General features: G+C 43.2%; 1 protein-coding gene across 1 annotated transcript in view; it reads left to right on the top strand.

The window, feature by feature from the left end:
* LAMA3 (laminin subunit alpha 3) overlaps positions 1–25,638 on the top strand; it is a gene marked incomplete at its 5' end in the record, with an annotated part of 187,030 nt that overhangs the window by 42,521 nt on the left and 118,871 nt on the right. Inside the window, 6 exons of the mRNA XM_081148996.1 lie at positions 2,233–2,351; positions 4,683–4,773; positions 6,708–6,839; positions 8,320–8,382; positions 13,760–13,894; positions 23,740–23,877. Of these exons, the coding sequence (XP_081005122.1) occupies positions 2,233–2,351; positions 4,683–4,773; positions 6,708–6,839; positions 8,320–8,382; positions 13,760–13,894; positions 23,740–23,877 (678 nt within the window). The remainder of the gene's footprint in view (positions 1–2,232; positions 2,352–4,682; positions 4,774–6,707; positions 6,840–8,319; positions 8,383–13,759; positions 13,895–23,739; positions 23,878–25,638) is intronic.

Here is a 25,638-nt window from a genome sequence, read left to right as displayed (position 1 = left end):
TGGAGACTGTGTCTTTTTTTTGGTGAATATTCTTAGTTGAAGATGGATTTTCTTTTTTGAGATGACCAAAAGGTGTTTGGATCTAGGTTTGTTGAACTGGGGGAGGGAGGGTAAGAAAGAATCGGTACACTGGCCAAATATATTTTGTAACTATTAAGAAGTAAGACTGATGATCACTATGATCAGCAAAATTACTCAAAAGGCATTTCCAGTGAGGAGCTTCGAGAATGTGTTGACAGATGCTCACACTGTTGGAAGGTGCTGATGCTTCCAAGGGGAGCACTCAGGTGCATCTCCAGGTCCAGGGGTGTCACCTAGATGGCCATTCTCACTTTATGGTCAAGTTAACAAAGCCTTTCTGAGTGACTTTTCCATCCTTCACTCCCAGATAATGGGGCCAGAAAGCAGAAAAGGTCATAATCAGGGGCTGAGTCGATTTTAGGATACTTTGAATAAGTATCACATGAACTCCAACATTAACAATTTGGTTAGTTTTTCAGACTAATGGAACCTTTCAGTGAATGACATGCTTTACTCTCACACACATGAAAAATTTTAACTAATTTCCTTTCGTTTTTAATCACTTTACACTTGTCAGACTGACTAAAAGTTACAAAAACAGCATATGGAAATCAGACCTATTGAGATCTATTTGTTAGGTACTTTCTAAATTCCACTTGAACTACTGCAATTCAGAATAAACAGACTTCTTAAGGGATAACTGATGCAGCAAATATGAGTGCCTTGATTTTTTTTTTTTCTTAAATCATGGCACTACTGAGGAAATGAAACCAAGAAAGTGCTCAGCTTTTTAAAAACAAGATAACTTGAAATTCTAACTCAATCTTTTTTTCCTAATAGATTTATCTGGGGACTTGATTAAAATATACAAATTACTAGAAAGACTTGGAAAATTTGATCTAGGTGGAGTGTAATGAATATTCTGCATAAGAGAGAATAAGAATTTTACTCATGTTAGTTTTTTTTGTCTTGACAATGATGAAAATCCTAAATGGGATGTTTTCAATTAGATTTTCTAATTTTAGAAGTATTATACATTACTTGTAGAAAACTTTAAAATTATTTTGAAAAAGGAAAATCTCCAATCATTTTACTACTCAAAGAAAACCACTATTAACATCTTTTTAGGTATTTTAGTGTTTTTTTCATGCTTACTTTAAATATTCAAGATTGTATTACTTATACAATTTTGTTTTCTGAGCTTATTCACTTGATATTTTTAGATACTTCCCAATATTATTAAAAACTCTTTGACATCCTTTTTGATGCCACGTAATATTGTCCTTCTTTGGATTTAAGTGTATCCAAAAAGTATTTGTTGAGTTCCCACTATGTTCTGAAAAATGTGCTCTATTGCACACAAAACACAAACAGTTCTTGACTTCATAGAACAGGCAGTCATATTTGCTTACCCATTTCCCTATAATCAGACATTAAGATTATTTCCAATTTATCTCTAGTATAAATAGTGCTGAGATGAAAGGCTTAGAGAGTAGGCTTTGGAGTCAAACAACAACAAGTCAGGATTCTGCCTCTCATTTTTTAAAGTATGTTTTTATTGATTTTTAGAGAGAGGAAGGGAGAAGGAGAGAGAGAAGCATTGATGTGAGAGAGAAACATTGATCCCTTACACACCCCAACAGGGGACCGAACCTGCAACCTGGGCATGTGCCCCAACTGGGAATTGAACCAGAGACCTTTTGGTGCATGAGACGATGCTCAACCAACTGAGCCACACTGGCCAGCACTCTGCCTCTCTTATTTATGGGCTGTGTACCTATGGAGACATCCCTTCCTCCACATCTGGGCTAAAGGAATATTAGTACCTACCTTAGAGAGTTACTGCACTGATCGAGATATTGCGTGTAAAGCACTTTTCATGGTGTACCAGGAACTCAATTGTTCTTGTTAGTAATAGCAGTAATAGTGATAGTCTCTTTGTACATCATATCTTAATTTGTTATAATTACATATCTTCTAATTCTTTTAAAAAGAAACCTCTCCCACTTACTATTAAGTGAAGGAAGCTGTAAATTGCATATTGTTATAGACTGGACTTTGTGTAAAAGTCCCTAGAATTTTCCACTGAGAGTGTCCCTGGTGTTCCAGAAGAGACTGTATTGTAGCTCAATAAGCAGTAATATTCTCTGGGGGTGTTTACTAAGTGTCTCGTAGTCATGATGCTATATTAACTTCGAATGCCCTTTTCAGCATGCAACTGCCATGGCCACGCCACCAACTGTTACTATGATCCAGAAGTCGAGAGGCTGCAGGCAAGCTTGAATATCCACGGCATCTATGCAGGTGGAGGGGTCTGCATTAATTGTCAGGTGAGGCACTATTTAAGTCGAAGTGGATGTGTCACTGTAGGAAATGGACATTCATTAAGCCCTGCTCCCAAAAAGATGTCAAGAAAGTTATAAGAAATTGGAAATACTTCTGAAATCATTTATCCACTTTTGTACACAAAAGTCCTTGGTAGCTGGATGTAATTTAGGGATTAAAGGGAAAATGAACTGAGGCATGTTTTTCCATACTCCATTGCTTAGTTTCTTCTTCTAAGTCTTTTCCTAAATGTAGAGGAGAATTCCTGGCTGTCATCCTGATTACCATCCATCTTATGGTATAAAGGCTCTAAAATTGGAGGAAAATAGATGTCAACCTCAGCGCTGACCCTAAATTCTCTGTTCAGACAGATTTTGAATCTAGACTCAGTGAGAAAGTACATCAGGATCAAAGAATGATGTCTGCCATCGACAGCAAATATGAAACACTGATTTTTCATCTTTTCTATGGGATGATTGGGTTCACTGGAAATTAGCCAAGAGGAGGGTATGGCAGAGGAAGGTATAATGTTCATGAATTTGGTCTGTATTGTTATTCAGTCTTATGTGCTTTTAGAGTGATGTTTTGTTAATGTTACCGTTAAAGAGATGTCCATTCCATGAGATGTCCATTTATATGGAACCAGGGCCGTACATGCTTAGAGAGACCCACCATTCTCCACCTATCTCTCACTCCACACACTTTATATTCTCTGTCATTATAGATAATTAAAATACAAGTAAAAGGTAAGTCATAGGTTTGTTTCAAATCACAGGGTTTCATGTATAAGCGAAAGGTCCCAGGATCTTTTTTTTTTCTTTTAATATATTTTTATTCATTTCAGAGAGAGGGAGGGAAAGAGAGAGAGAGAGAGAACATCAATGATGACAGAGAGTCATTGATCGGCTGCCTCCTGCATGCCCCCAACTGGGGATCGAGCCTGCAACCCGGGCATGTGCCTTGACCGGGAATCTCCTGGATCATAAGTCGATGCTCAACCACTGAGCCATGCCAGCTGGGTGGGGTATGCAACATTTTAAATAGGGTGGCCAGTTCCCTGGAATGTGGCATTGAATAAGGACCTAAAAGAAGAGAGAAAATGAGCTGTTCTTTGTGTCTTAAAAATGTAACTTCTCTGTGGCAGGTGCTTCATTGACCAAACTTTGTAGAAGAGGGGAAAGCCTGGGCTGCCCACTTCAGAGAACTTTTCCTCATTTCCTACTCCAGTGGGAGAGTATTGGGGACCCACGGTTAACCTGATGTCCTCTGTCTATTATAAATCACAGTGGCAAGCGACAGAGTTGAGATGTTAATTGGCATTTGATGGGAAGGAGGGTGGACTGCAGTTGTTTCTTATTTGCCCAAAATGTGTATGCATGCAAATGTTAAGTTAGAGAAGTGGCCAGTGTGGCTTTAGTTCTCAGTGTTAAAGTGCATTCAGATTTTTGCCCACGGGACAAGGAGTGGTAATGAATAAAAGTCTGTAATTAATAAAATCATGAAAAATGGGGGAGAGGGTACAGAAAGAGTCTTTGTTCTCCCCTCTGTGTTTCTATGCAGGCTCCTTTTGGGTCCAAGTGTGTTACATTTGTTATTTTTGACTCCCAATTGCCTTCTCTTTCGTTAGTGAAAGAACACTGTCCTCCTAATTGTTTCCAAATTAGAGAGGGAGAGAGGCAGAATTGAGCGAGATCCATGGTGTCTGGTTCTTGGAAACTGATGATGCATGTTGGGTAATTTGATTTTGTGGCAATTAAAAGGATTAATTATGAAATGTAAAAAGCTGCCTAGTATTATACTTTAAAATGAGCTCTGTGTATGAGACTCATGCCTACATTTTCCATTCATGTAACGGAAATGTTTGGGAAATGGTTTCTTGACTAAAGCACAGATAAAATTAGGACAGCAAGAGAGGAGGATCTGTGTGTGTGATTTCTTCCCAGAGTGGAGGAGATAAAAATACACACATGACCCTTTATTCCTTGGGTTACACTAAGGGTAATTTATATCCATCACTACTTCTGAGGTTTTTTTTCTCACTCGAATGTCAGGTGCTTCAGTAAGCAAATTTTATGATGGGGGAAAAGCCTGGGTTGTCAAGTTCAAGGAACTTCCTCTCATTTCCTCTTCCAATGGGAAAAAGAATTCCAAAGCCAAGTGTAAGCCAGGGTCCTGTGGTAAATCTTGGCGACTCCAGGTCAAGATCCATGCTTTTGTGTGTATGTGTGACTTTGAAATTACAAGTGTATACAACAGGATTATTTCTCTGAATGAATTACACAAAATAAAGACTTCTTCAGTACTATTCCCTCTAAATTTCTTTTGTTTCTTTCTAGCACAACACAGCTGGTATAAACTGTGAACGGTGTGCGAAAGGTTATTATCGCCCTCATGGCTTTCCAGTTGATGCCCCCCATGGCTGCATCCGTAAGTTTCTTTTCAACCTGGTGTGTTTTAGCTGGTGTATGCTGCTTCAGGGCTGTCAACAGGCTAAAGTCTGATCAGTCAGTGGTTCCCTTCTCCCCCTGTTTCATCATATGATTGGTTCACTCCTTATTGTGTAATCTCTGGCAGTTACATAGTCTCTCTGAGCCTCAGATTTCTTATGTTTAAATAGAAATGATAATATATTCCCTAAATGAAATACCCTCAAAAGCCCCTAGGAAAATACTAAGCTTTGGACCTATCACATACTGGGCTACAACAAAGGTCAGTTCCTCCATTTACTGTTGTTTTGACATGTTTCTGTGATCTCCAATAGTTTTAAAATTTTTTCAGAAGTAGCATCAAGACAACAGAGTAAAGATTTTACAAGGATTTAATGATAGTCCTAATATTTAAAATAGCTATGATTTATCACACATTTGCTCTATGCAAGGCATTGCCTAAATACTTTAACAAATGTATTTATTCATCGCAATAAATTTACAACATTGAATTATTATTCTCATTTTTCGATATGGAGAAACCAAAGGGTCTGGAGTGATTAAATATTTTGGCCCAGGTGACAAGACCACTAACTGCAGATCCAGGAAATAGTTCATACCAGTCTGGAGTCACCATGCTATACCACTTCCATTATACAGAAAAATGCCACAGATTCTTCTTTGTGGAATCATCAGTCAGTGGGCCAGTTATGGACTTTGTCCTGCATGTGCATCCTATTGGGCTCTTTACTCTTCTCTGGCTGCCATAGCTGGAAGACAACTCCAGTCCTAAAGGTGGTCTCTGTGCCCACCGTTTCCAAATTCATTCGTTGTATCATTGAGATTTGAGGGCATCAAAGTCCAAAGTATGTGTGAACTCTGATCTTAAGGATGTCCCTCTCGAGGACATCCTTAAGTTGTTCACTGTGTTCCTGTTTTCCTCTCTCTTCTGCATCATCCTGTGAAGTAATATGTCCATCATTTCCTCGAGCCCTCAAAAAGTAGGCATTGGCAAAGGAAGACAGACATCGTGGATGCATCATACCTTGTTAGGAACCTCAGTTTTCTGTCCTTTTCTAGTTTCTTTCTTGGTCACTGAAGTGGTCTCATGGAGATGTTAGAGGCTTAGCATAAAGAATCCGCAGGCATATAAATCCTAAACAAATTAAGCAAAGGACACCAGGAGAAGCCAGGCTGGTGGAGGTGGGGAGGGTGCTTGATGCTCACAGTTTCTCCAGTCTCCCAGTTCCTTATGGGACATCTACTTAGCTGAGCGATGACAGTATTTTTGCTGTCCAAGGTGAGGACCTGCCTGGTCAAGGGAAGCTCCCAAATGGGAGCATCACCAAACTTCTTATACCCCAAGTATATCCCTCTGAAATGCAAATCTAATAATTGTGTTGGTTGCAAAAACTGCCTTTAGTAAGCCAGATTGCTTGAATTTAGCATTTGGGTTATGGGCACAATCTTTCTATTCTGTCCACAGATTATATATCCATGTCTAGGCATCCCACACTTATGTCCACACCACAGCTGTGTAATAATGACCATGATGTGGACACTCACAGTTGACTCATGGCCAGGAGAGGGTGTGCCCACCAGACCTGCCAGAAGCTCCAACATACAGCCACCCAGTCCCTCCGATAGCAGTTAGTGCAGGATTCCCTCTTCTGCAGTGAGCTGGGCAGAGCTCAGTGTAATAAACTGCATTCTCAAGAACATCTCAGTGTGGATGCTCATTAAAGCTCATCTCTGAGGGCCCATGGGGTTCAGTCAAAGGGAACCATGTATGAAGTGGGAAACAGGATGTTCCCCTTCAAGAATGACCATTGACCGATGATAAAGTACTAAACATTGTACAAGAAGTATCGGGACATATTTGCCTTATTAAGTGTAGCGAAGGGCTGATCCTTTGAAAACTGGGATATCTCGTAGCTTGTAGCTGTAACCCTGAGCATGCGGATGACTGTGAGCAGGGCTCAGGCCGCTGTACCTGCAAGCCGAATTTCCACGGAGACAACTGTGAGAAGTGTGCCCCTGGATACTATCATTACCCGTTTTGCTTGAGTAAGTACCACTGTGGAAATAGAGACCTCCCTTCTTGGCACTTAGCTGGGCTTTGTGCATTAACACCTGAGGGCATGGCAAGTGATGGGGGGTTGGGAGGAAGCAGAAATGGTGCCAGGTAGGTTGTACTTACATGAAAGTATTTCCAAAAGTTTGGAACATAAAATTTACAGAAGTATGTTTTATAGTCTTATTTATCTCCAAAGTGTTAGGTTGTACCATAGACATCACCATCTCAGTAGGTCAAAAGGGTCAAATATTGGCAATTTCAACTTAACTAATCCATGTGTGTGATTTTTCGTCATTAACCTAGAAGAGATGTCATGGCTTCCAGATGTTCGTTTGCATACGTATAGTGTGTGTCATGTTTTGGGTGACTAGGAATATGTGTTTCCTCTCTCCCAATGTACAATAGGCCAAGTGATCATGGGCCCTACTGCAGTGATCTAAGTGAATGTCTCAGTATCTCAGAAAGAAAAATATGTGTCTTTTAGAAACACCAAAGAACATGAAGCAGGAGTGTCTATGAAATCAGCTATGCTAGTTGTGATAGGATCCATGGTTCTGTTTGTTCTGCCACTATTTGGTGTTAGGATAAAGAAATATTGTTTCAAGATGAGGCCCCCATTGCTGCATTAGTTCTTGCCCATTCCCACCCTCACAACTTGACAATCACAGGAAGATCACATTGAATTTTGGGGATATGGGAGCAGAACACATGTGACTGAGTGGCTGTATGTCCAGGCTCACAACTGTCCCAGGGTAATTATTAAATTAGCACTGTTGAGTGTCCTAGTCTGAAGGATAAATTATATAATCATTTTATGTTTATTTTTCTCTTTTTAAAAAATTTATCTTAATTGTTGAAAGTATTACAGATGTCTCCCCTGTTTCCCCCCCGATTGACCCCTCCACCCTGCCCCCGCCCCCCCAGGTCTTCACCACACTATTGTCTGTGTCCATGGGGATCACCTTATGTTTAAGGGAACCAACTTTAAGCCAGAACACAGTAGCACCAAATCAGGACTTAATCAACTTAGAATCTACAATTATTGGGTAGAGGCCCAGCAGAAATTATATCATCTTTTTAGTGAAAAAAGGAAACCTAAAGTAATGTTATAGTGTAAACAAAATTGGGGTGGGGGGAGCTTGAAAGAAACATTTTTAAAAAGCTAGTCTCTATTTTACAATAAAGATGTTAAAGAAGTCAAGCCATCCTGCTTAGATTGAGACTTAGCTATGGTGAGAACAAAATATCTATTTCTGTTCATTGATATACAAATCAGAATGACTGACCAGTCTGGTTTCAATTACTAGATGCATTTTAAATACAGCAATATTTCCTGTCTTTAAATTAGTCTCCACCTCCACATGCTACTCTTGAGTTAGAGAGGGCTTCTTCCTAGTTACTGCAATTTAATATTTTACTTTACTGTCTCTTTAATCCTTCTCTGTGCTTTTTAATAAACCATTTTTCCAGGAATACCCAACTTTCCTATTTCTACTCCAAGCCCAGAAGATCCAGTTGCTGGAGATATAAAAGGTAAGTAACCTCTCTTCTGATTTAACTTCAGTGAAAATGTTATGCTCCCTAGTCTTTTTCTGCTTGCTGTGCACACTGCTGTGCCCAAATTCAGGGAGTGCAGCAGGTGCTTTGAGGTGTCTCCTATTTGGGCTCCTCACCCTTCCGCCCATCATTTTCTACATCAGCCTGTCTTTTGCAGTGGCACTACCTGATTAATGAAATGAAGCAGAGCTTGGATTGTAAATCACTAGCTTACTCAAAACGTTCAGTTGCAGTCAATGCCTGTTTTCTTTGGGTTCTCCATAGAGAAACCCTGAGAAAGGAAAGGAGTGCAAGCAGTTGGTTTGGGAGGTGATCCCAGGAAACATCAATAAGGGAGCAATCAGGGAGTGAAAGGGGCCATTATGTAGATATATTAGCAAGCAAGGTCCTATTGCAGCACCTGGAGCTCCATCCCTCTGAGCATAGAATTTGCTCAGCTTATCCCAACTGAAGTGATAGCTTAAGTTACCTGCCACCAGTGGAGGGCTGCCACTGGGGCATGAACTCTAGGGCACTTCCAGTTTGGCCTGCAGGAAGGCTGAGGAGCACCTGCAGCCAGAAAAATACCCTGGGTAGAGAATGGCAGGGGTTTGCAGGAAGCAGGTTTTGGTGTGGTGAGGTGTGGGTGCTCCACCTGCCAAATTACTCATTCTGCAAGTATTTTATGATCTACGATTATATACACAGTGACATCCTGGCTGCTGAGGACTTAGCATTCCCTCTTCTCTTAGAGCTTACATTCCAGTTGGGGAACTCATGCAATAACATATATAATATATAAACCACTAAACAAATAAAATCTATAATATGCTAGACTATGACGTGCAGGGTTGTGTCCTCCACAACTACACAAGGTCACTACTTTTAAGGGGGAGTCATTCACACTGTGGGTATAAACTTACCCATATGAGATATTGCAGGCCCTTAGGTTAGCTTCTGGAGCTGTGGGCAGTTTCCTACATAAACCCCACAGTGATACAGGGATGCATACCTCAGAAGGGCACACCCACACCAACACCGCATGCACACAGCCCATGACCATCTGAGTCACCCACTGACTTTGCTTCTCACCTCCCAGGGATCCCAGAGAGAGAGGCTCGATGGCCACATGCTCTCTTTCTGGGGTGTAGGTAGTGAGAGGTGTGTGAGAGCACCTGTGCCCCTGGGTAGGCAGAGGAGGGGCACTTGTCACCAGACAAGAAGATGGCCTCTGGGGAGACCTTCTTGGCTAAGGAGTTAAGGTTCTGCAGCAATAGGGTAGCTCAAGGTATGGGCTGGAGGCAGCTTTGGTCATGAGTATTGTGGGAAAAAATGAGACAGAGAAGTTAGGGAATGTGAGGTTTGCAAATTGAAGTAGGATAGTCAGAGAAGGGCTCACTGAAAAGATACTAAGCAGGGCCCTGAGTGGGTGGAGTGAGCTCTGCAGGTGTCTGGGAAGAATCATCTAGACACAGGAGAGAGCAAGTGCAAAGTCACTGGGGCAGGGCATGCTGGGGATGTTCACTGAACAAAAGGGAGACCAGATGTGTGAAAGCTGAGTGAGCAAAGGGCAGATGGATAAGGAAGGGGAGCTCCAGGGACCAGACAGTAGGCCCTTGTCAGCCACTGCAAAGACTTAACCTCCTCCTCTGAATGAGATGGGAGCCATGGAGAGCTTTGCACTGAGAAGTGACATTGCATGAGCATCTTTGTAGCTGTCGTGTTGAAAACCACTTGTAGGGAGAGAGGAGAAGCAGGGAGATGTCATGAGAAGCTATTGTGATAATCCGTGAGGAAGAGATGATGGTGACTCAGACCCAGGAGGTCTCAGTGGAGGTGACAAGAATTGGACAGATTGCGGATATAATCTGATGATAGAACCAACAAGACTTGCTGGGGGATTGCTGGACCAGAGGTGGGATATGAGAGAAAGAGAGGACACCAAATGTAGCAAACGAGGAAAATGTTGCCATTTATTGAAAGGCTGTAAGAGAAAGTGGTGTGCATGGGCTGGGGGAGAGGCGGCCGGATGAGGTGGTGGGAGCTTGTGGATGCTCTCTTCTGGTGGTTCCTTTTTTATTCTGTGAAATAAGAATCAAGGTCAAAGGCAGAAAGTGAGGATGGGGAGGAGGCCTTGGAGCTGAGGAGAGAGAAGGTATGAAAGAGCCATCCTAGAATGTGGGAGAGGGAATGGGCTTGCGGAATGTCTTAGGATTTGGGCCAGCACAAAGGGATCCCCTGAGGTCAGCTATAGCGTGATCCAGTTTACTGTCCTATGCTCTTTCCTACTTCCTCTGCTCAAACCACCGCACCATGTGCTGTTATGTGGGGTTCTGTCTTACATTTTTGTCAGATACTTGGTGACTTGGGGATATCAGCTCTGCTTGACTTGGTTTCTAATTCCCACAGGACCTACCACAGCATCCCACCCATAGTGGGTATAATCAAGTGCTTCCTTAAATGTTCGTTAATTGACTAGAATGGAACTCAGCTTTTGAGTTTTGATTACAACACACATCTCTGGTCTTCTGCCACAAGAATGTCTTAGATCTCCCACTTACTGTCTGTTTATAGTAATCCCTTTGTTATTCAATTCCTTTTTCTCCCCAAGTAGACTGGTGGTGACTTCAGGAAAAGAAATTTAATTGAACTTGAAGGGAAGTTCAGACGTCTGTTACAAAATATTAGGGAAGCCTTAGAACACAGCCTCAAGGAAAGAAGTTTAATTAGTGCAATTAGATTTATTTGGGAATTTGAATGCACAGATATCCATTTCAATTTGGTCTTTGATTCATGCATTTTGAAAACACCCAATTTGGGGCATAACTCATGGCAATGAACATGAGAAGCACAAACATCTCAACAGCCAGAAGGAACCAGACAGCCTGGTTAGGAGGCTGTCAAAATAACAGGCAAACAAGGATGGAACCCTGGAAGGAGAGGAGGATTTCGAGGACTGTCCTGAGATGTAATCGCCATGACTTGGTGATAAGGTCTGGGAGGTGAAGCTGAGGGACCCCGGAGGTTTCTGCCTCTGGCCCTGTGTGGGACTACTTGCTAGATAAGGAAGGGGAAATGTTGAACAGTGGATTTCAGAAACAGAATTTTTTAAATGCATGGATACTAACTGTTCTCTTTCTGTTTACAAATGGTTGCAAATCAGGATTCCTTGGACCTCAACGCCAATGTGAAGTTGAAGTTTCTCACTGAATTCTAATGTCTGGCTTAATTCCAAGACTGTGTTCGACAGTAATATTCCCCTTTCCCTTTCCCTGCCGCGTTCTGTGCCTACAGGGCCATGGCACTGGGACCTTGTATGGAACTTTGATAAATGGTCAGGGCAGTGCTCATGCCAGCCTGGGTGCCAAGGCTTCTCTTGTGATGAATGTGCCCTTGGACATGTCTAGTGCTCTTTTGTCAAAGTAGGTGACTGCTTGATTTAAATATGAACAAGTTAGAGGTTATGCAAAGACTGTGAAGATGCTCTGATTTATCCCGGTATTTTTTCTTAATTATTGTATTAGAAAAAAAAAATTCCACAACATTGTTATTAACCTTTTATCTGAAAGGTTAAGGGGTTAAGGCAAATCCGAAAGAGTGGGGTTTGGCTGAATTTTTAAAATTATCTATTATTTTAACCCTTGTAGAAAATATTTTCAAACTGCATGAGACATCCCTTCCTTGATGACGAGGGTCATCAAAACTTTGAGTCTCTCAGGATCTCCCTTGTGGAACCATGTTGCAGATTTAGATGCTGAAGTTCTTGATAGAAATGTAGATGGTTTAAATATGAGATGGATTTGAATATGTAAACTAGTCTAGGACGTACCTTGGACGTGGCTTTTAAAACCAGTTATCAGCTTGTATTTTCAGCATGGGGTTTAGAATCAAACAGACCTAGGTTCAAATCATGGCTCTACTTTTCTGGCTGTGTGACCTTTGGCAAGTTAATTAACCTTTCTGAGCATCTTTTTTCTCAACTATAGAATGTTCACCTATCTTACAGGGCTCTTGCTTGACTTCATTTTTTTTTTATCCATTTATACTGAAATCAAGCAGGAGCCCTGTCTTTCTGAGAAACATTTATTTATTGAGAAATACTATATGGTGGCACTGGGGGCCTAAGGTTACCTCTCACTAAGTGGTCAGTCTTATAAGTGTTTCACTCATCTGTTGTTGTGTAATAAATCACCCCAAAACTTAGTGGCTTAAAGCAACAAGGGTTATTTCTCACAATTTTGTGGGCCAGCTGGGCAGTCTTTCTGCTGGACTTGCTGGAGGGTGTGCTGGGGACAGCTGGGCATCTCTCCCACATGGCCTTTCTCTTTGAGGAGGCCAGGCTGGGTACTTCCCGTGGCTGTCTCAGGGTTCCCAGAGGGTGAGAACAGAAACCACAGAGCCTGCTGTGTCAGAAATCCTACGCCAGCACGTTCACTTCATTCCATTGGTCAAAGCAAGTCATGAGGCCCATAGTGATTTCAGTACAGGATCATGAAAGACAAACAGCTAAGGTAGAGGAGAGGAGCTTGCACAGATTGGCGGGGAAGACCTTCCTACGAGTTGACTCTGAGCTGAGAAGGAACCAAGGGAAGGGGCATTCAGGCAGAAGAAGGTCCCGAGGCAGGAACGCACTTGTTCACGGGCATGAAGGCAGCCTGACTGCTGGGCGGCCTCGTGTCTGGAGGAGTAAGTGAGACTGTCCGGTGAAGCCCCCCAAAGCCACATATGGCATGAAGTTGAGCCGAATTTACATTTGTTCCTTTTCTTCTAAAAAATGGAAGGGAGAAATATGTTTAATTCAAGATTGTTATTCAAAGGGAATCTATTAAATTGAAGTTTTACGGCACAAAGCTCAGATTTGAGGGGAAAAATTGTTTTCACAGGAGTAGACATTAAAAGATTGTCTAGCCCGGCCAGGAGTGGCTCAGTGGTTGAGCATCGACCTCGGGTCCAGGAGATCGGGGTTCGATTCCCGGTCGGGGCACATGCCCAGGTTGCGGGCTCGATCCCTGGTGAGGGGAGTGCAGGAGGCAGCCGATCAGTGACGACTTTCTCATCATTGATGTTTTTATCCCTCTTTCTCCCTCTCCTTTCCTCTCTCTGAAATCAATAAAGACATATTTTTTAAAAAAAGCAAAGATTCTCTAAAAGATGTTTTGCAAACTGATGCCCACCTGAATGTTTCTTGGTGGCATCTCTGACTTCCCTGAGTATTTGTTTTGTTTCCCTTTAAGATGTAGCCTTCGGGGTTCCAAATGTCTATAAACCGTGGGTAACTCATAATCTGTTTTCATGACGGAAACCTGGGGGAAGGGAGAAACTGACAAAGGAATGGAAGAGGGAGCCCCCTCTGAAAGTCTCTTCTCCTTCACAGGGTGTGACTGTAACTTGGAAGGAGTTCTCCCCGAAATATGTGATGCCCAAGGAAGGTGCCTGTGCCGCCCTGGGGTTGAGGGCCCTCGGTGTGATGCCTGCCGCTCAGGGTTCTACTCATTCCCCATTTGCCCAGGTGAGTAGGCCACACAGCATGGTGATTGGCAGTCCCCCAAGATAAATCTCCTCCTGAGGAAATGCAGAGGCTGTTTCTGGCAGAGATGTGTGGCCTGCAGTTTATTAATAAGCCCCTGACTTATAAATGTGCATTACGTGGGACTGTCTCCTCCCTGGGCAATGCCACCTCTCTTCTGTCTTTCCAACCCTACCCTTCCTCACCACGGGTGGTCAAGCACATGGGCACATGGGCTTTGGGGTCAGCTGCCTGTGTGCGTGCCCATCCTGGCCCTGGAGAGAAGGTGGTAACTGAGCAGTGTTTAGGAGCCTAGCAGGTAGGTAAGGGGCGGAGGCAGGGCATTCCTGGGAAAGGGACCAGCATACACAAATCCACAACCTCCTCCCTCCCCACTGTTGTGTGCCCTAGTATCCTGTCCTGGTAAGAGCCACTGAAGGGGATGGAGGGTAGGAGTAGGAGGTGGCTGGCCCTGTACCTAGAACGTAAGAGGCGTGCCCTAAATGGTGGGTGAGTGAGCAAATGCATGAATGAATTCGCCCAAGTCCTGTTCCTTCGCCTCCTCCCCACTGCCTGCCACTGTTCACCCCCAGTGGTTGATGGAGGGAAAGGAAGGAGAAAGAAGAGAATACTATCAGTTGGGACAGGAACTTAACCTCTCCAGGTTATTATAAACAGGCAGGGACCGGCTGTAGGTAATTAGGTGCTAAACCATCTCTTAACGCTCAGGAAGCCAGGCCGGGTGCAGCTGTAGAAATGCTGGACAGGCCACAGGGAGGCAGCCTCCACCTTACTTTCCTCACTGTCTGATCTTCAGAGCACTTCTTATTAGCAAAACCCAGTTGGCACCCAGACATCCAGAACCCAGCTCTGGGAGACTCTGGAAAGTGCTGTTTCTAGTTTCCCAGCCTCCGAACACAGGAGGCAGTTAGCATTGCTATTGAACAAGTTTATTCACAAGCTCAGCCGCAATAAGGAGCCCTGTGTATGGGACAGGAGCAGGAAACACCCTCCCTAAGCTGGAGCGCAAAGTGGCCGAGAGCAAGATTTACACTGGCCATCAACTCGGGCAACTTTCTTAATCCCTTTGTGCCTCAGTTTGCAAACAGTGCCCGCCCTGTAATGTGTTGTGCAGGGTACATCCGCACTGGCATGCGAAGTTCCTAGAGCCGGGAAGCACTCACTCGTATGGTAGCTATTATTCCTTAATCCCCCCTCTTCTCTCCATATTTCCCCTCCGTCATTTTAAGAGCCTGTAGCCCCAATCCCAGTTGATCTCTCTGTTTGCATAGATGTCTACGTGCCATATCCCAAGCTCCCTCCTTTTCCTCCTGGCCCCCAGCACACCCTGTCCATAGACCTCTAGCCTCTCAGCCTTTGTCTTCCTGGGGCCACAGAAGCTCTCAGCAGTACCTGTGCCTAGATTTGGTCACCTAGCAGGTGGGAGGGTAAGGATAGGAAGGGCGTATCTTTTCTTTCTCTTCTTTGACTTCAACCAGGGAAATTCAGTGTTAGAAGTTGAAATGCCTAATGCATTTCCCATGGAAACATTGTACAGGTGATGCTTAAATGTGGTATATCCATACTATGGAATATTATTTAGCAAAAGAAAGTATTGATATGTGCTACAACGTGGATGAAACTTGAAAATGTTATGCTAAGTGAAATAAACCAGTCACAAAAGACCATTTATTGTATGGTTCCAATTATATGAAATGTCAAAAATAGGCAAATTCATGGATGGATTTGTGGTTGCATAGGGCTAGGATGGTGGTGGAGGTGGCAGAGACGGGGCAATAGGGATTGACTGTGAGTATGGGATTTCTTTTGGGGGAGACAAGAATCTTTTCAAAATTAGATTGTGCTGATAGTTACACAACCCTGTGAGTATATTTTTTAAGAAACATTGAATTGTACATTTTAAATGAATGAGTTGTATGGTATAAAAATAACTCAATAAACCTGTTTTTAAAAAAAGATAATGCGAAAGGGGGGAAAATACAACACATTAAAGTAGGGTGTTTCCTCTCTAGATGCATCAGCCTATCTCTCTGCAAACTTGACGCCCATCTGTCTCTCCTAGTACCTTTAACAGCAGTGAGAAAACAATATGCATTAGAATTTTAGAGTTAAAAGTAATTGAAATTACTTATTTTACAGCAACTGTTCTGAGACTCAGGAGACTAAGTAAAAGCTAGATAGTTGCAGGGTGACGAGTAATTCTCATGTTTCTTGATGCCCAACCTGGTTTAGTGCAAGAATTATATTCTCTTCCTTAAACACCTTCACACATCAAAAAGCAAGAGGACTTGCCTCCACACCAAGTTTTACAAACTTCAGGTCACTGTTCGTTATTGGATGGAGAAATACATTTAGTGGGTATAGACCAGCATTGAAGTGAAATAGAACAGACTGGAAATTATTAGAATGCAACACAAGTTGTAATGGAAAGAAGTGTTTTGTGAAGTTCTTGTTTATAGTTTTTATAAATAATTATGAATCTCCTGTGTGTGTGTGTGTGTGTGTGTGTGTGTGTGTGTGTGTGTGTTAATTGGGTTGCAGTGTAAAATTTATTTCTTAGTGTGGATGTGGCTAAAAATGTTTGAAAGCTAATGTGTTAAATGATCCTGGAGGATTTTTTCTGTGACTCTGAGAAGTTTGTCACTTTTCTTTCATTCTGTTCTTTAGCCTTGTGGCTTTGACTGAATGATTACTCTCTTACCTAGGAGTGTGCTGAAAGCCCTAGAATTTATTAGAGGTATCATCAGGGTGCAGGGGGCAATCACCTATACTGAATAAGGTTGAAAAGGGCCCTAGGATTTAGTTTATAGCAAGAGTTTGTTCCGTTCACTGCATCTCCATATGGCTTAATTTCCCACGGTTTCCTTAAAGGGACACTATGATTCTAATTTGTTTCTAGGCACTGTGATCATTTTTAATGCTCTACCTACCTAAACACAGATTTCTTTAATAAACCCCAAGCTCTAACCATTTTTTTCAGAGAAAAAAATAATTGTTTGTAAATATATGCTATAATTCTTTGAACTGCTGAGTATTATTCCACCTAGCTGGGTATCTGGCTCACGTATCTGGAGCAAAAGTGAGAGCCAAGCAGTAAGATCCCCCAACCCCTATTGCCTCCGTAAAGTCAAAAATCACACCCAAAAATGTGTGCACTCAAATTCATGCATTTCACTTCTAAAAGAATCCCATAGGCCCTCTCTCAGACTGTTCCCTTTAAATAATAATAATAATAATAGTACTTTAAAAAATAAAAATAATTGTACTAAGTTTAGATTTTTTTTTTCCAAGCCAAACCATGGCAAATTAGAAACAGAAAATTAGAAGGGAGGGGAAGTCGCTAAGGCAAGACACTAATAGTAAGGGAGGAAATAGGAAAGCAGACATGAAACTTAGGAAGTGTAGCTGTCTGAGGCCATTTAACGTCAGGCAAATGATCCTACCCAACTCAAGAGGGTACTGAGGGGATCACTTTTAGAATAAGTAAGTGAGCACTGTAACGACGGCTCTGGGTCATAGGGAAATGGTTAAATTAAGTCTAAAGGCCTGTTTCAGAAGGAAGGAAACATTTTAGTACATTTTAGTAAGAGTGCTATTTAGTAAGAGTACTTTTTAAGAGAGAACATTTTGATGATTAAAGAGTCAGTTGGGACTCTATACTTTCATGTGACAGAAAACCTGACCTAAACTGGCTTAAAGCAAAAGTAAATTATTGGATGTAATGCAACAGTCCAGGAATATTTGGTTTCAGGAACAGATTCATCTAGCGGCTCAAAGGATGGTGGCCAGTCTGGTTTTTCCCCCCATTTTTAACTCTGCTATCTTCTACATTGGCTTCATTCTTAGGCCCCAGGTGGGGGTAAGAAGGTAGTCAATAGTTCTCAGACATACATTACTATGGAAGGAATCGTGCCTCCCTGAGTCACACAGTGACATCCTAATCCCCAATGTGAGTGCATTTGGAGTAAGGAAGAAATTAAGGTTAAATGAGCAGTGATTAGATAGGATTAGTGTCCTTACAATTAGTTATCCTTAGAAATAGCTTTTGTGCCCCTCCTCTCTCCTATATCTCTATCTCTCTCTCTCTCCCCCATGTGAGGACATAGGAAAAAGCTAGCAAGAGAGTTCTCACCAGGAACTGAATTGGCCAATACCTTGTCTTGGATTTCTGAACCTCTCCAGCTGTGAGAAAATAAATGCCTGTTGTTGAAGCCACCCAGTCTGCTTGAGCAGACTAATACATTCATTCTTCCAGGTTCAAATCTAGGGAAAAAGAGTATGCATTCCTTTAGGGCAGTTCTGGCTTGGATTGGATCACATGCCCCTTCCCCAACCAGACCCCAGGCCCTGGAATCCAGTGCTCTGACAGCCAAGCCTGAGTCTCCCCACATTTACAGACTGGAGAGTGGAGTTGACATTGTCTGAACAGTGTGGATGGAGTGCTTGGGAGAGTAGTTCCCCCACAGCAAAATCCAGATGCCATAACCAAAAAGGGGTGGCAAAACTGTGTGCAGTAAAATCCTCAGCAATCTGAAAAAATTTAGTTCCCCAAAGGGCCCAATCCTAGGAGAGATGAAAAAACCTCTGAGGTTTAACTGTAGAATTTGTCTTCCTAAGAAGATAACATCTGGCATGAGAAGCTCTTTAATCAGCTACTGTGCAAGGAGATTATGCAATATCCCTAGTGTTAAATGATTGGAGTCAGGATTTTAAAAATAACACTTTATCCCGGCCAGGTGTGGCTCAGTGGTTGAGCATTGACCTAGGATCCCGGAGATGGAGGTTTGATTCCCAGTCAGGGCACATGCCCCGGTTGAGGGCTCGATCCCCGGTTGAGGGCTTGATCCCCAGTCGGGGGCATGCAGGAGGCAGCCGATCAATGACTCTCTCATCATTGATGTTTCTATCTCTCTCTCTTTTAAATATATAAATAAAGATATATTTAAAATAAATAAATAAAAATAAAATAAATAAATAAATAATAAGACTTTATCATCTCATTTATATTTTTGGTAGAGCTGGTTTGGATCTCTGCTTCCAAAGGTCTCCCAAAGCTATCCGACCTCACTGGCCAGCAGATGATGAGGAAGCATGAGAGGGAGAAACTGTGCTGACAGCCACCTAGGCATGTGCCCTGACCCTTCCAACCCTTGACCCTTTGATGTACTGGACAGCAGTCCAATTGAGCCACAACCGCCAGCGCACTTTTGTGATCTTTTAAAATTCTTTCCTTGGAGGGCGTCTCTAAGACTAGTGGCTGAAGCTCAGACTCACTGAAATCTGAACTTGGTCTAACATCAAGGTCCAATCCAATATTTTAATTTATGATCTTTTTTAGATGAAATCGATTGCTTGGCCTATTGAAGTTTAGAATCAAATCAACATGACGCCCAAATGCTACATCAGATGGTTCAGTATATTCTAGCTAAAAAATGTTCTTTTGGCTTTATTCTGTATTGCTTTAAAGATTTTAAGACTCTAAGGAAAGAAATTTCTAAACCCTTCTAAATTGTTCTTGCCAACTGCATTCATGTTTTGCATTAATGTAATTTATTCCAGACTCCTCTTAGTACAATACCGTATTCTTCTCATTTTCACTCACTCAAGTGCTCTGTACTTTCTTGCAGGTGTAAATCAATATGAGAATTGCCTGTATGTATTTCTAATTTCTAATTATGTTGGTGTCTGGCTCAGTTCTTGACAGTCAACCACAGAGTACCACTGTGACTAAGTTAACTCGGTCATTCCGGGGGTTGGCTCTTCCCTTTTCCTCCTCCCACGTCTCCTTTCTCTCCCTCCCCCCCACCCCCCCTTCGCTGGTGCGATTTGCTAGAACAGAGGCTCAGAGGGTGGGAATGCGGGAACAGTTGGCCCTCCCTTGACAAGGAACAGAAGGTGGGTGAAGTGCAGCTGCCCCCAAACCTCAACCACAGGGCCACATCGACCCCTGAGCCAGGGCCCAGAACTGTCCCCATTGGAGGTTGCTGTGGTCTTTGGGTTGTGGTTACAGGTGTTTTCATAGAAAACTCCTACAAATATGTTGCCAGTCCAATATTAACCTCCTTCTATCTGTCAGTATATTATCATGAATCAGACAAACTAGCCAAGAGAAGAGGCCGAATGCACCCCCCAAAGGTGAATGGAGCTGGAGGGAGGGAAGGTTTCTGGCTGGGTATGCTCCTGGGACAGCCCTCCCAGCCTTTCCAAGGAGGTAAATAGGACCCAGAGAGCTGGATGTGGAGGGAAGTCTGAAGCCAAATTCTGTGCTATTATAGCTTGAACTGGCCCTTCACTTTGTAATGCAGCTTTTGTCTAGGAGACATTTGAGGTGGTTGGTTGGAAGAAGCCTTAGGATTTTCTGTACATTGAATCTACCCTAAGCCCAGTTAACCAGAGAGATGGATGGTGGTATCATGGAACTTACTGTTGGCTTTGTGGCTTTGGCTGAAGGAGGTGCCTTCCTGCTTTTCCAACAGACGGACACACTCCAAAATCATGGGCAAAGAACATTCCTGAAACAATAAGGTGCTTTGTTTACCATATAATTTACTTATGGATGGAGAAGAGGGTGGTGTCACTCATAGCAATACCTGTCTCTTAGCAGTATCTCAAGAGTCAATGAGAGGACACATAGCAAGAACCTATATGGGCTGGACCAGTAGAAGGGTTTCAATCGTTGCTTATTCTTTCATTTAACAATATCTATTTGTCATGTACGAGGGACCAGGACTCTGTTCGATTCTGGAAGACATTGGGGAACACAGCAGACAAGCTGTCTGTCACCTTGGACCTTTTTATCATTATTTTTTACACTCTTTGGGAGTAAAAATATCTTAAAGCAAAAGCAATGAGCAGATGAGAAGTAAAATACTCCAGAAACTTCAAAGGACCTGGACCAAAACAAAGAGCAGAATTAAAGAATTTGTAAAGCCTTATAGTATTTCCAAGAGTGAGAAGAGGGCTGCCAATGTTGGGGTTTGGGGTTTGGCAGGCTTCACTGACAGTTGGAATGAAATAAGGAGGGTAATGCCAGATTGAGCAATTCACAATTTAAAACAAAGTTTCTGCGTTTAAGGCTGAGTCTTTGTTTTCATCTCTGGAGTGTAACTGCAACTCCTGTGGCCCTAGGAGTCAGTGTAGATGTCACTCACATTCTGACCAGAGCTGCCATCAATACGCTCCAGTTCCTATAGCTATTCTCTGCCTGCGTGAGTGCTTTTCTCTCTGCATTCACTTTCCTTTAGGGCAAAAAGAGCCTGTATTAGTTGGGCTTCTCAAGAAAAACAGAACCAAAAGGGTGTGTGTGTGTATATACATATAGAGAGAGTTATTTTAAGGAATTAGCTTACAAGATTGTGGGGGCTGGCAAGTCCAAAACTGCAGGGCAGGCCATCTGGCTGTAGATCCAGGGAAGAGTTGATGTTGCCACTTGAGTCCCAAGGCAGTTTGGAGGCAGAATTCCTTCTTCCTTTGGGACCTCAGTCTTTTCTCCTAAGGCCTTCACCTGATTGGATGAGTCCTACCCACAATGTAGAGGGTAATCTGCTTTACTCAAGGTCAACTGATGTACATGTTAATCACACCTTAAAAAACCAAAACACCTTCACAAGAACATCTAGACTGGTGTGGACTAAACACCTGAGCCCCATAGCTAGCCAATTTGATGCATAAAATTAACTATCACAGAGCTCAGGGACATTTCCTCAGATTGATCTCTGCAGACAGGCCTGGGGGAAACATGGAGCCATGGAAGAACACATGATATGATGGCAGCAGGAGATCTGAGTCCTTGTGCTGAGTCTGCCAAGAGCTGGCTGAGTGGCATTAGGCAGGTTTCTTCATCTCTTTTAGAGTTTCTTGGCAAGAGTGGGTGGGGGTTGATCCATACTATGTCAGTAATTCTCTAGCCCCTCTTCTGGATTTTTAGCTCCCTGAGGCTAAAGCATATGTGTTTTTCATATTTACCTCCACCCCAACACCTAGTCATGGCTAATGAACACAGTAGGCATTTAATCAAAGTCTGCTTAATGGATGAATATAAAATAGTGTGGCATGGTGGTAAGTTCTCCAGGTCTGCCATTACCTAACTGTGCCTCTCAGAACAAGTCACATAGCCCATTGAAGTCCCAGGTAATTTGTAAATGAGAAAACTGGCTAACTTCCCGTCCATCAGGGAGAGTTTATTTTAGGATTCCAGTGACAACATGGGCAAATGCTACCATTATCATTATCATGAAAAAGCACTATCAGAAACTCACCACAATGGGTCTGGGCCAAGCCCTGTCAAAGAGAATGGCAATGGCATGGTCTCATCCCTATGGGAGCTCTGCACTCCAAGGCTTGTTATGGAGCTTTACAGATGCTAAAGACACTTGAAATAAATCATCAGAATTGACACTTTATCTCATGAATCTTTTCTTTCCCAAGAACCTCAACAAGTGTGGAATCTTTGAAACCTTGCAACAGGTTATATATATATATATATTTTACTACATGCACTGAATATAAATTTGAAAGTCAGGAATATAAATCCATTGATTCCCATTTATGCAGCGTGGAATCATACGTGTACCGAGCACCTTCCCCAGCACTGGGCACTTGGGTGATCACAGTAACAATGTTAACGAGAGTGGACACTTACTGAGCACTTCCTTTCTGCCAAGCATCATGCTCAGTGCTTTTCATGCTTTGTCACTGGGGATTCTCTAATGGCCTCATGAGACAGGTAGTGTCACCAGCTCCAGTTTACAGAAGAGAACACCGAGGCTTAGAGGTGCCGAGCCACTTGCGCATGATTGTCAGCTAAGTGGCAGAGCTGGTACTTGAATCCAGATGTGTCTGCCCCAGAGACTGAAGCCCTGTGTTGCAGACTAGCATGTGACCTTGGAACTGTCACTTAATTTCTGAACTTTGTTATGTAATAATGGAATTCAACAGGACCACCTCTCCAGTTCCTTCCTGTTCTTAAGGTGAGAAACCCTCCAGCTCAGGAAACCAGTGGGCCATCTCCACTGCTCATCTCTCTGCAAAAGCAGGGGCCTTGCAGTGCATATGAGAGTGATGCTGAGTAACTGTAACCTGACGGAGGTTAGCTACACAGACTGGCAGGAACCTGGTCCAGTGGGAAAGGGAGCAGAGAGGGGAATGGCCAGTCTGTTCTCTCCATCCACATGTGTTTAATTTCCCTATTTGAGGTAGGAGAGAGGAAACTGGGATGCTTTTCCCATCCATTCCCAACTCTGCTTGCATAACTTTTTCCATGATTATTTAACAACACTAGACCTTGAGAAATCAGGTATGAAGAGAAGTTGACAGGGAAAAAAAGAGGGACAGTTGGAAGCTGATCTGGACTGAAATGGTTTACACTTGATCCCTGGTGGGGCATGGGATTAATGTGTCCCCTCCAGTGAGTCACACTTCTCATTGGTTGTTTTTTTCTGTCCTTCGACGACCACCAATTACTGTATGCAAGAGGCACTTCCAAGCCCTCCTTCGTGGTCAGCCAACCTTGCCAAATAATGAAATTAACAACAGCAAAACCAAAACCAAAAAACATGAGCACTTATTGAGATACACAGTGTTCCCAGCTCCTTTAAGTATTATCTTATTTAATGCTAGCAACAATCATATCAAGTAGGTACTAGTATTATTCCCACTTAAGGAAGAGGAAACTGAGGCTTTGGGACATTTGGCCAGATTGTTTCAGGTTCCAGGTCTAATAAAAGGTGGAGCTGGGACTTGCATTTGGGTCTTCCGGCCCCACCCTGTGCTCTTATCCAGGTCCTGTTCCCCACCACCCTGGGTCTGACTGAGGTCTTCTTGTGCAGCCTGCCAGTGTTCAGCGCTTGGCTCCTACCCGACGCCCTGCAGCCCAGTGACTGGACAGTGCGAATGCCTGCCGGGGATTACAGGACAGCGGTGTGACAGGTGTCTCTCAGGAGCCTATGATTTCCCCCACTGCCAAGGTAAGGAAGACATCAGAATGTTGTGGGGGGGGGGAATTCCTCTCTGAAGTGTCTGCAGCCAACCTCACAGAGCAGCCTGCAGACCCCCCACAAACCCCCCACGGATCACATTTATGTTTGACCTTAATCTGCCTGGTTCCTCCCCAATTTGAGTCCATTCTCTGAGGACTCCAAAAATGATTTATTCCTAAATTAAAAAAAAAAAAAAATTTTTCCACATGTTTTAAATTTGTCTTTCTTGATTCCCATGTAAATTCTATGCGTGGTGAAGATGATCTCTTTTAGCTAAGCCCAGTGTTTCTTTGCCCCTTTCCCAAGGCATCCTCGCTTCTCTTTGGATCCCGGCTGTGGCACTGATGTTGGCTGCTTCGTAATCCACCCCCTCCCGCCCCCCGCCCAGGGGTGCTCCAACAGACCCTCTTGTGGGCAGGCTGAGCAGGACCTTTGCTGGGTTTCTGCCCCTCTCTCCTTGCCCACCACTGGTCTCCTGGGGGACTGTGTCATCACACATCAGCATAGGAGTGAGGAACAGGGGACTGCGTGTGAACGAGTCTGTTTGGTTTGGAAAGAGTGAGATAAGGAGGAGACATTGCCATGAGTTGTCAGCACTCATCCCTCGGCTGATTTGAGAGATTGAGAGTCTGTCTGCACGCTCCTTGGCCAAGGTCATGGACATAAGATGCCCGCAGAATCGCACTATGCTCCAGGTGTGTGCAGCCTCTAGTGGAAGTAGCTCCTGACTGTGGCTTTCAGAGAACCCTTTCTCTGTTGGAAAGAGGTGTTTGTGAAAGGCTGAGTCAGGCTTTCCATTAGGAGAACGTGGTTTTCTCAGACCCCTTCTGGCTCCTCATAGTGCTTGGAGCCTTGCATTCAGAGCCATCTGAAGATAGGGCCACAGCTCAAACTGGACCCCCAGAACCTTCGTCACCAGAATCCTCAAGAGACCAGCAGGCAGGGGGTGCTGCTTGCCTTTTGAGAAGGCCTGAAGGTCCCCATAGCGCAAGGCTGGCTGGGGCCGGGGCGGGGGCTGCTCACCGCAGGGCCAGGAGAGGAAGGGAGCGCTGTGGAAGGTGCTGTGGCAGTGGGCAGTGGGGCTGGACAGCCAGTTTCTTCAGAGCTGGGTGGCAACGTTAATCAGCTTGGGGAGGAGGAGCCCCAGCTGGCAACCCACAAACAGTGAGAAGGTTGTGTTGACTGTTACAGAAGAAGGGGAGGGAACATCAAAAGAAGAGAGAGAGGGAGAGAGAGAGGTTATGAATATCATTAAGGAAGAAGCTGAAACAGACCAAGAGGAGACAATAAAGGGGGGAAAAAAATCTAAGGAACAACTTGTAAGAAAGCAAAATTATATTATGCATTTACTTAAATTATTAGATAAATCAGGCTCAGAGCAGGCTTACCCAACCTCTTCATTTCTAATGCTGTATAATAGTAATACTGAGCGATTGCAAAATCCCAATGTATTGAAGAGAGGTTATATTGGGCTTGTAATACTATAACTGACTAAGGTAGCAAACAAACTAATTTTAGAAATAATTGTAGTACAGGTGAGGAACAAGGGGATTGTAATATTTAGAGAATTAGGTCTTGGTTAACGAAAAAAATGTACTCACAAATTCTGGAACTTTTTAATTGGACAGTAAAAAAATCTCTTGGTACAATATTGCCCTCTTCTGGACAATCCTAAAGATGCTCAAAATTCTAGTGCCTCTTTTCCCCCAGTCTCCTCCTGCATCATCAGTTAGAAATGAACTTTTATAA

Source organism: Miniopterus schreibersii (genome assembly GCF_964146895.1).
Source record: "Miniopterus schreibersii genome assembly, chromosome: 10".
In the NCBI taxonomy this organism is placed as follows: Eukaryota; Metazoa; Chordata; class Mammalia; order Chiroptera; family Miniopteridae; genus Miniopterus; species Miniopterus schreibersii.
Note: the sequence above shows the minus strand (reverse complement) of the source record. Positions and strands in the feature narration are given on the sequence as shown.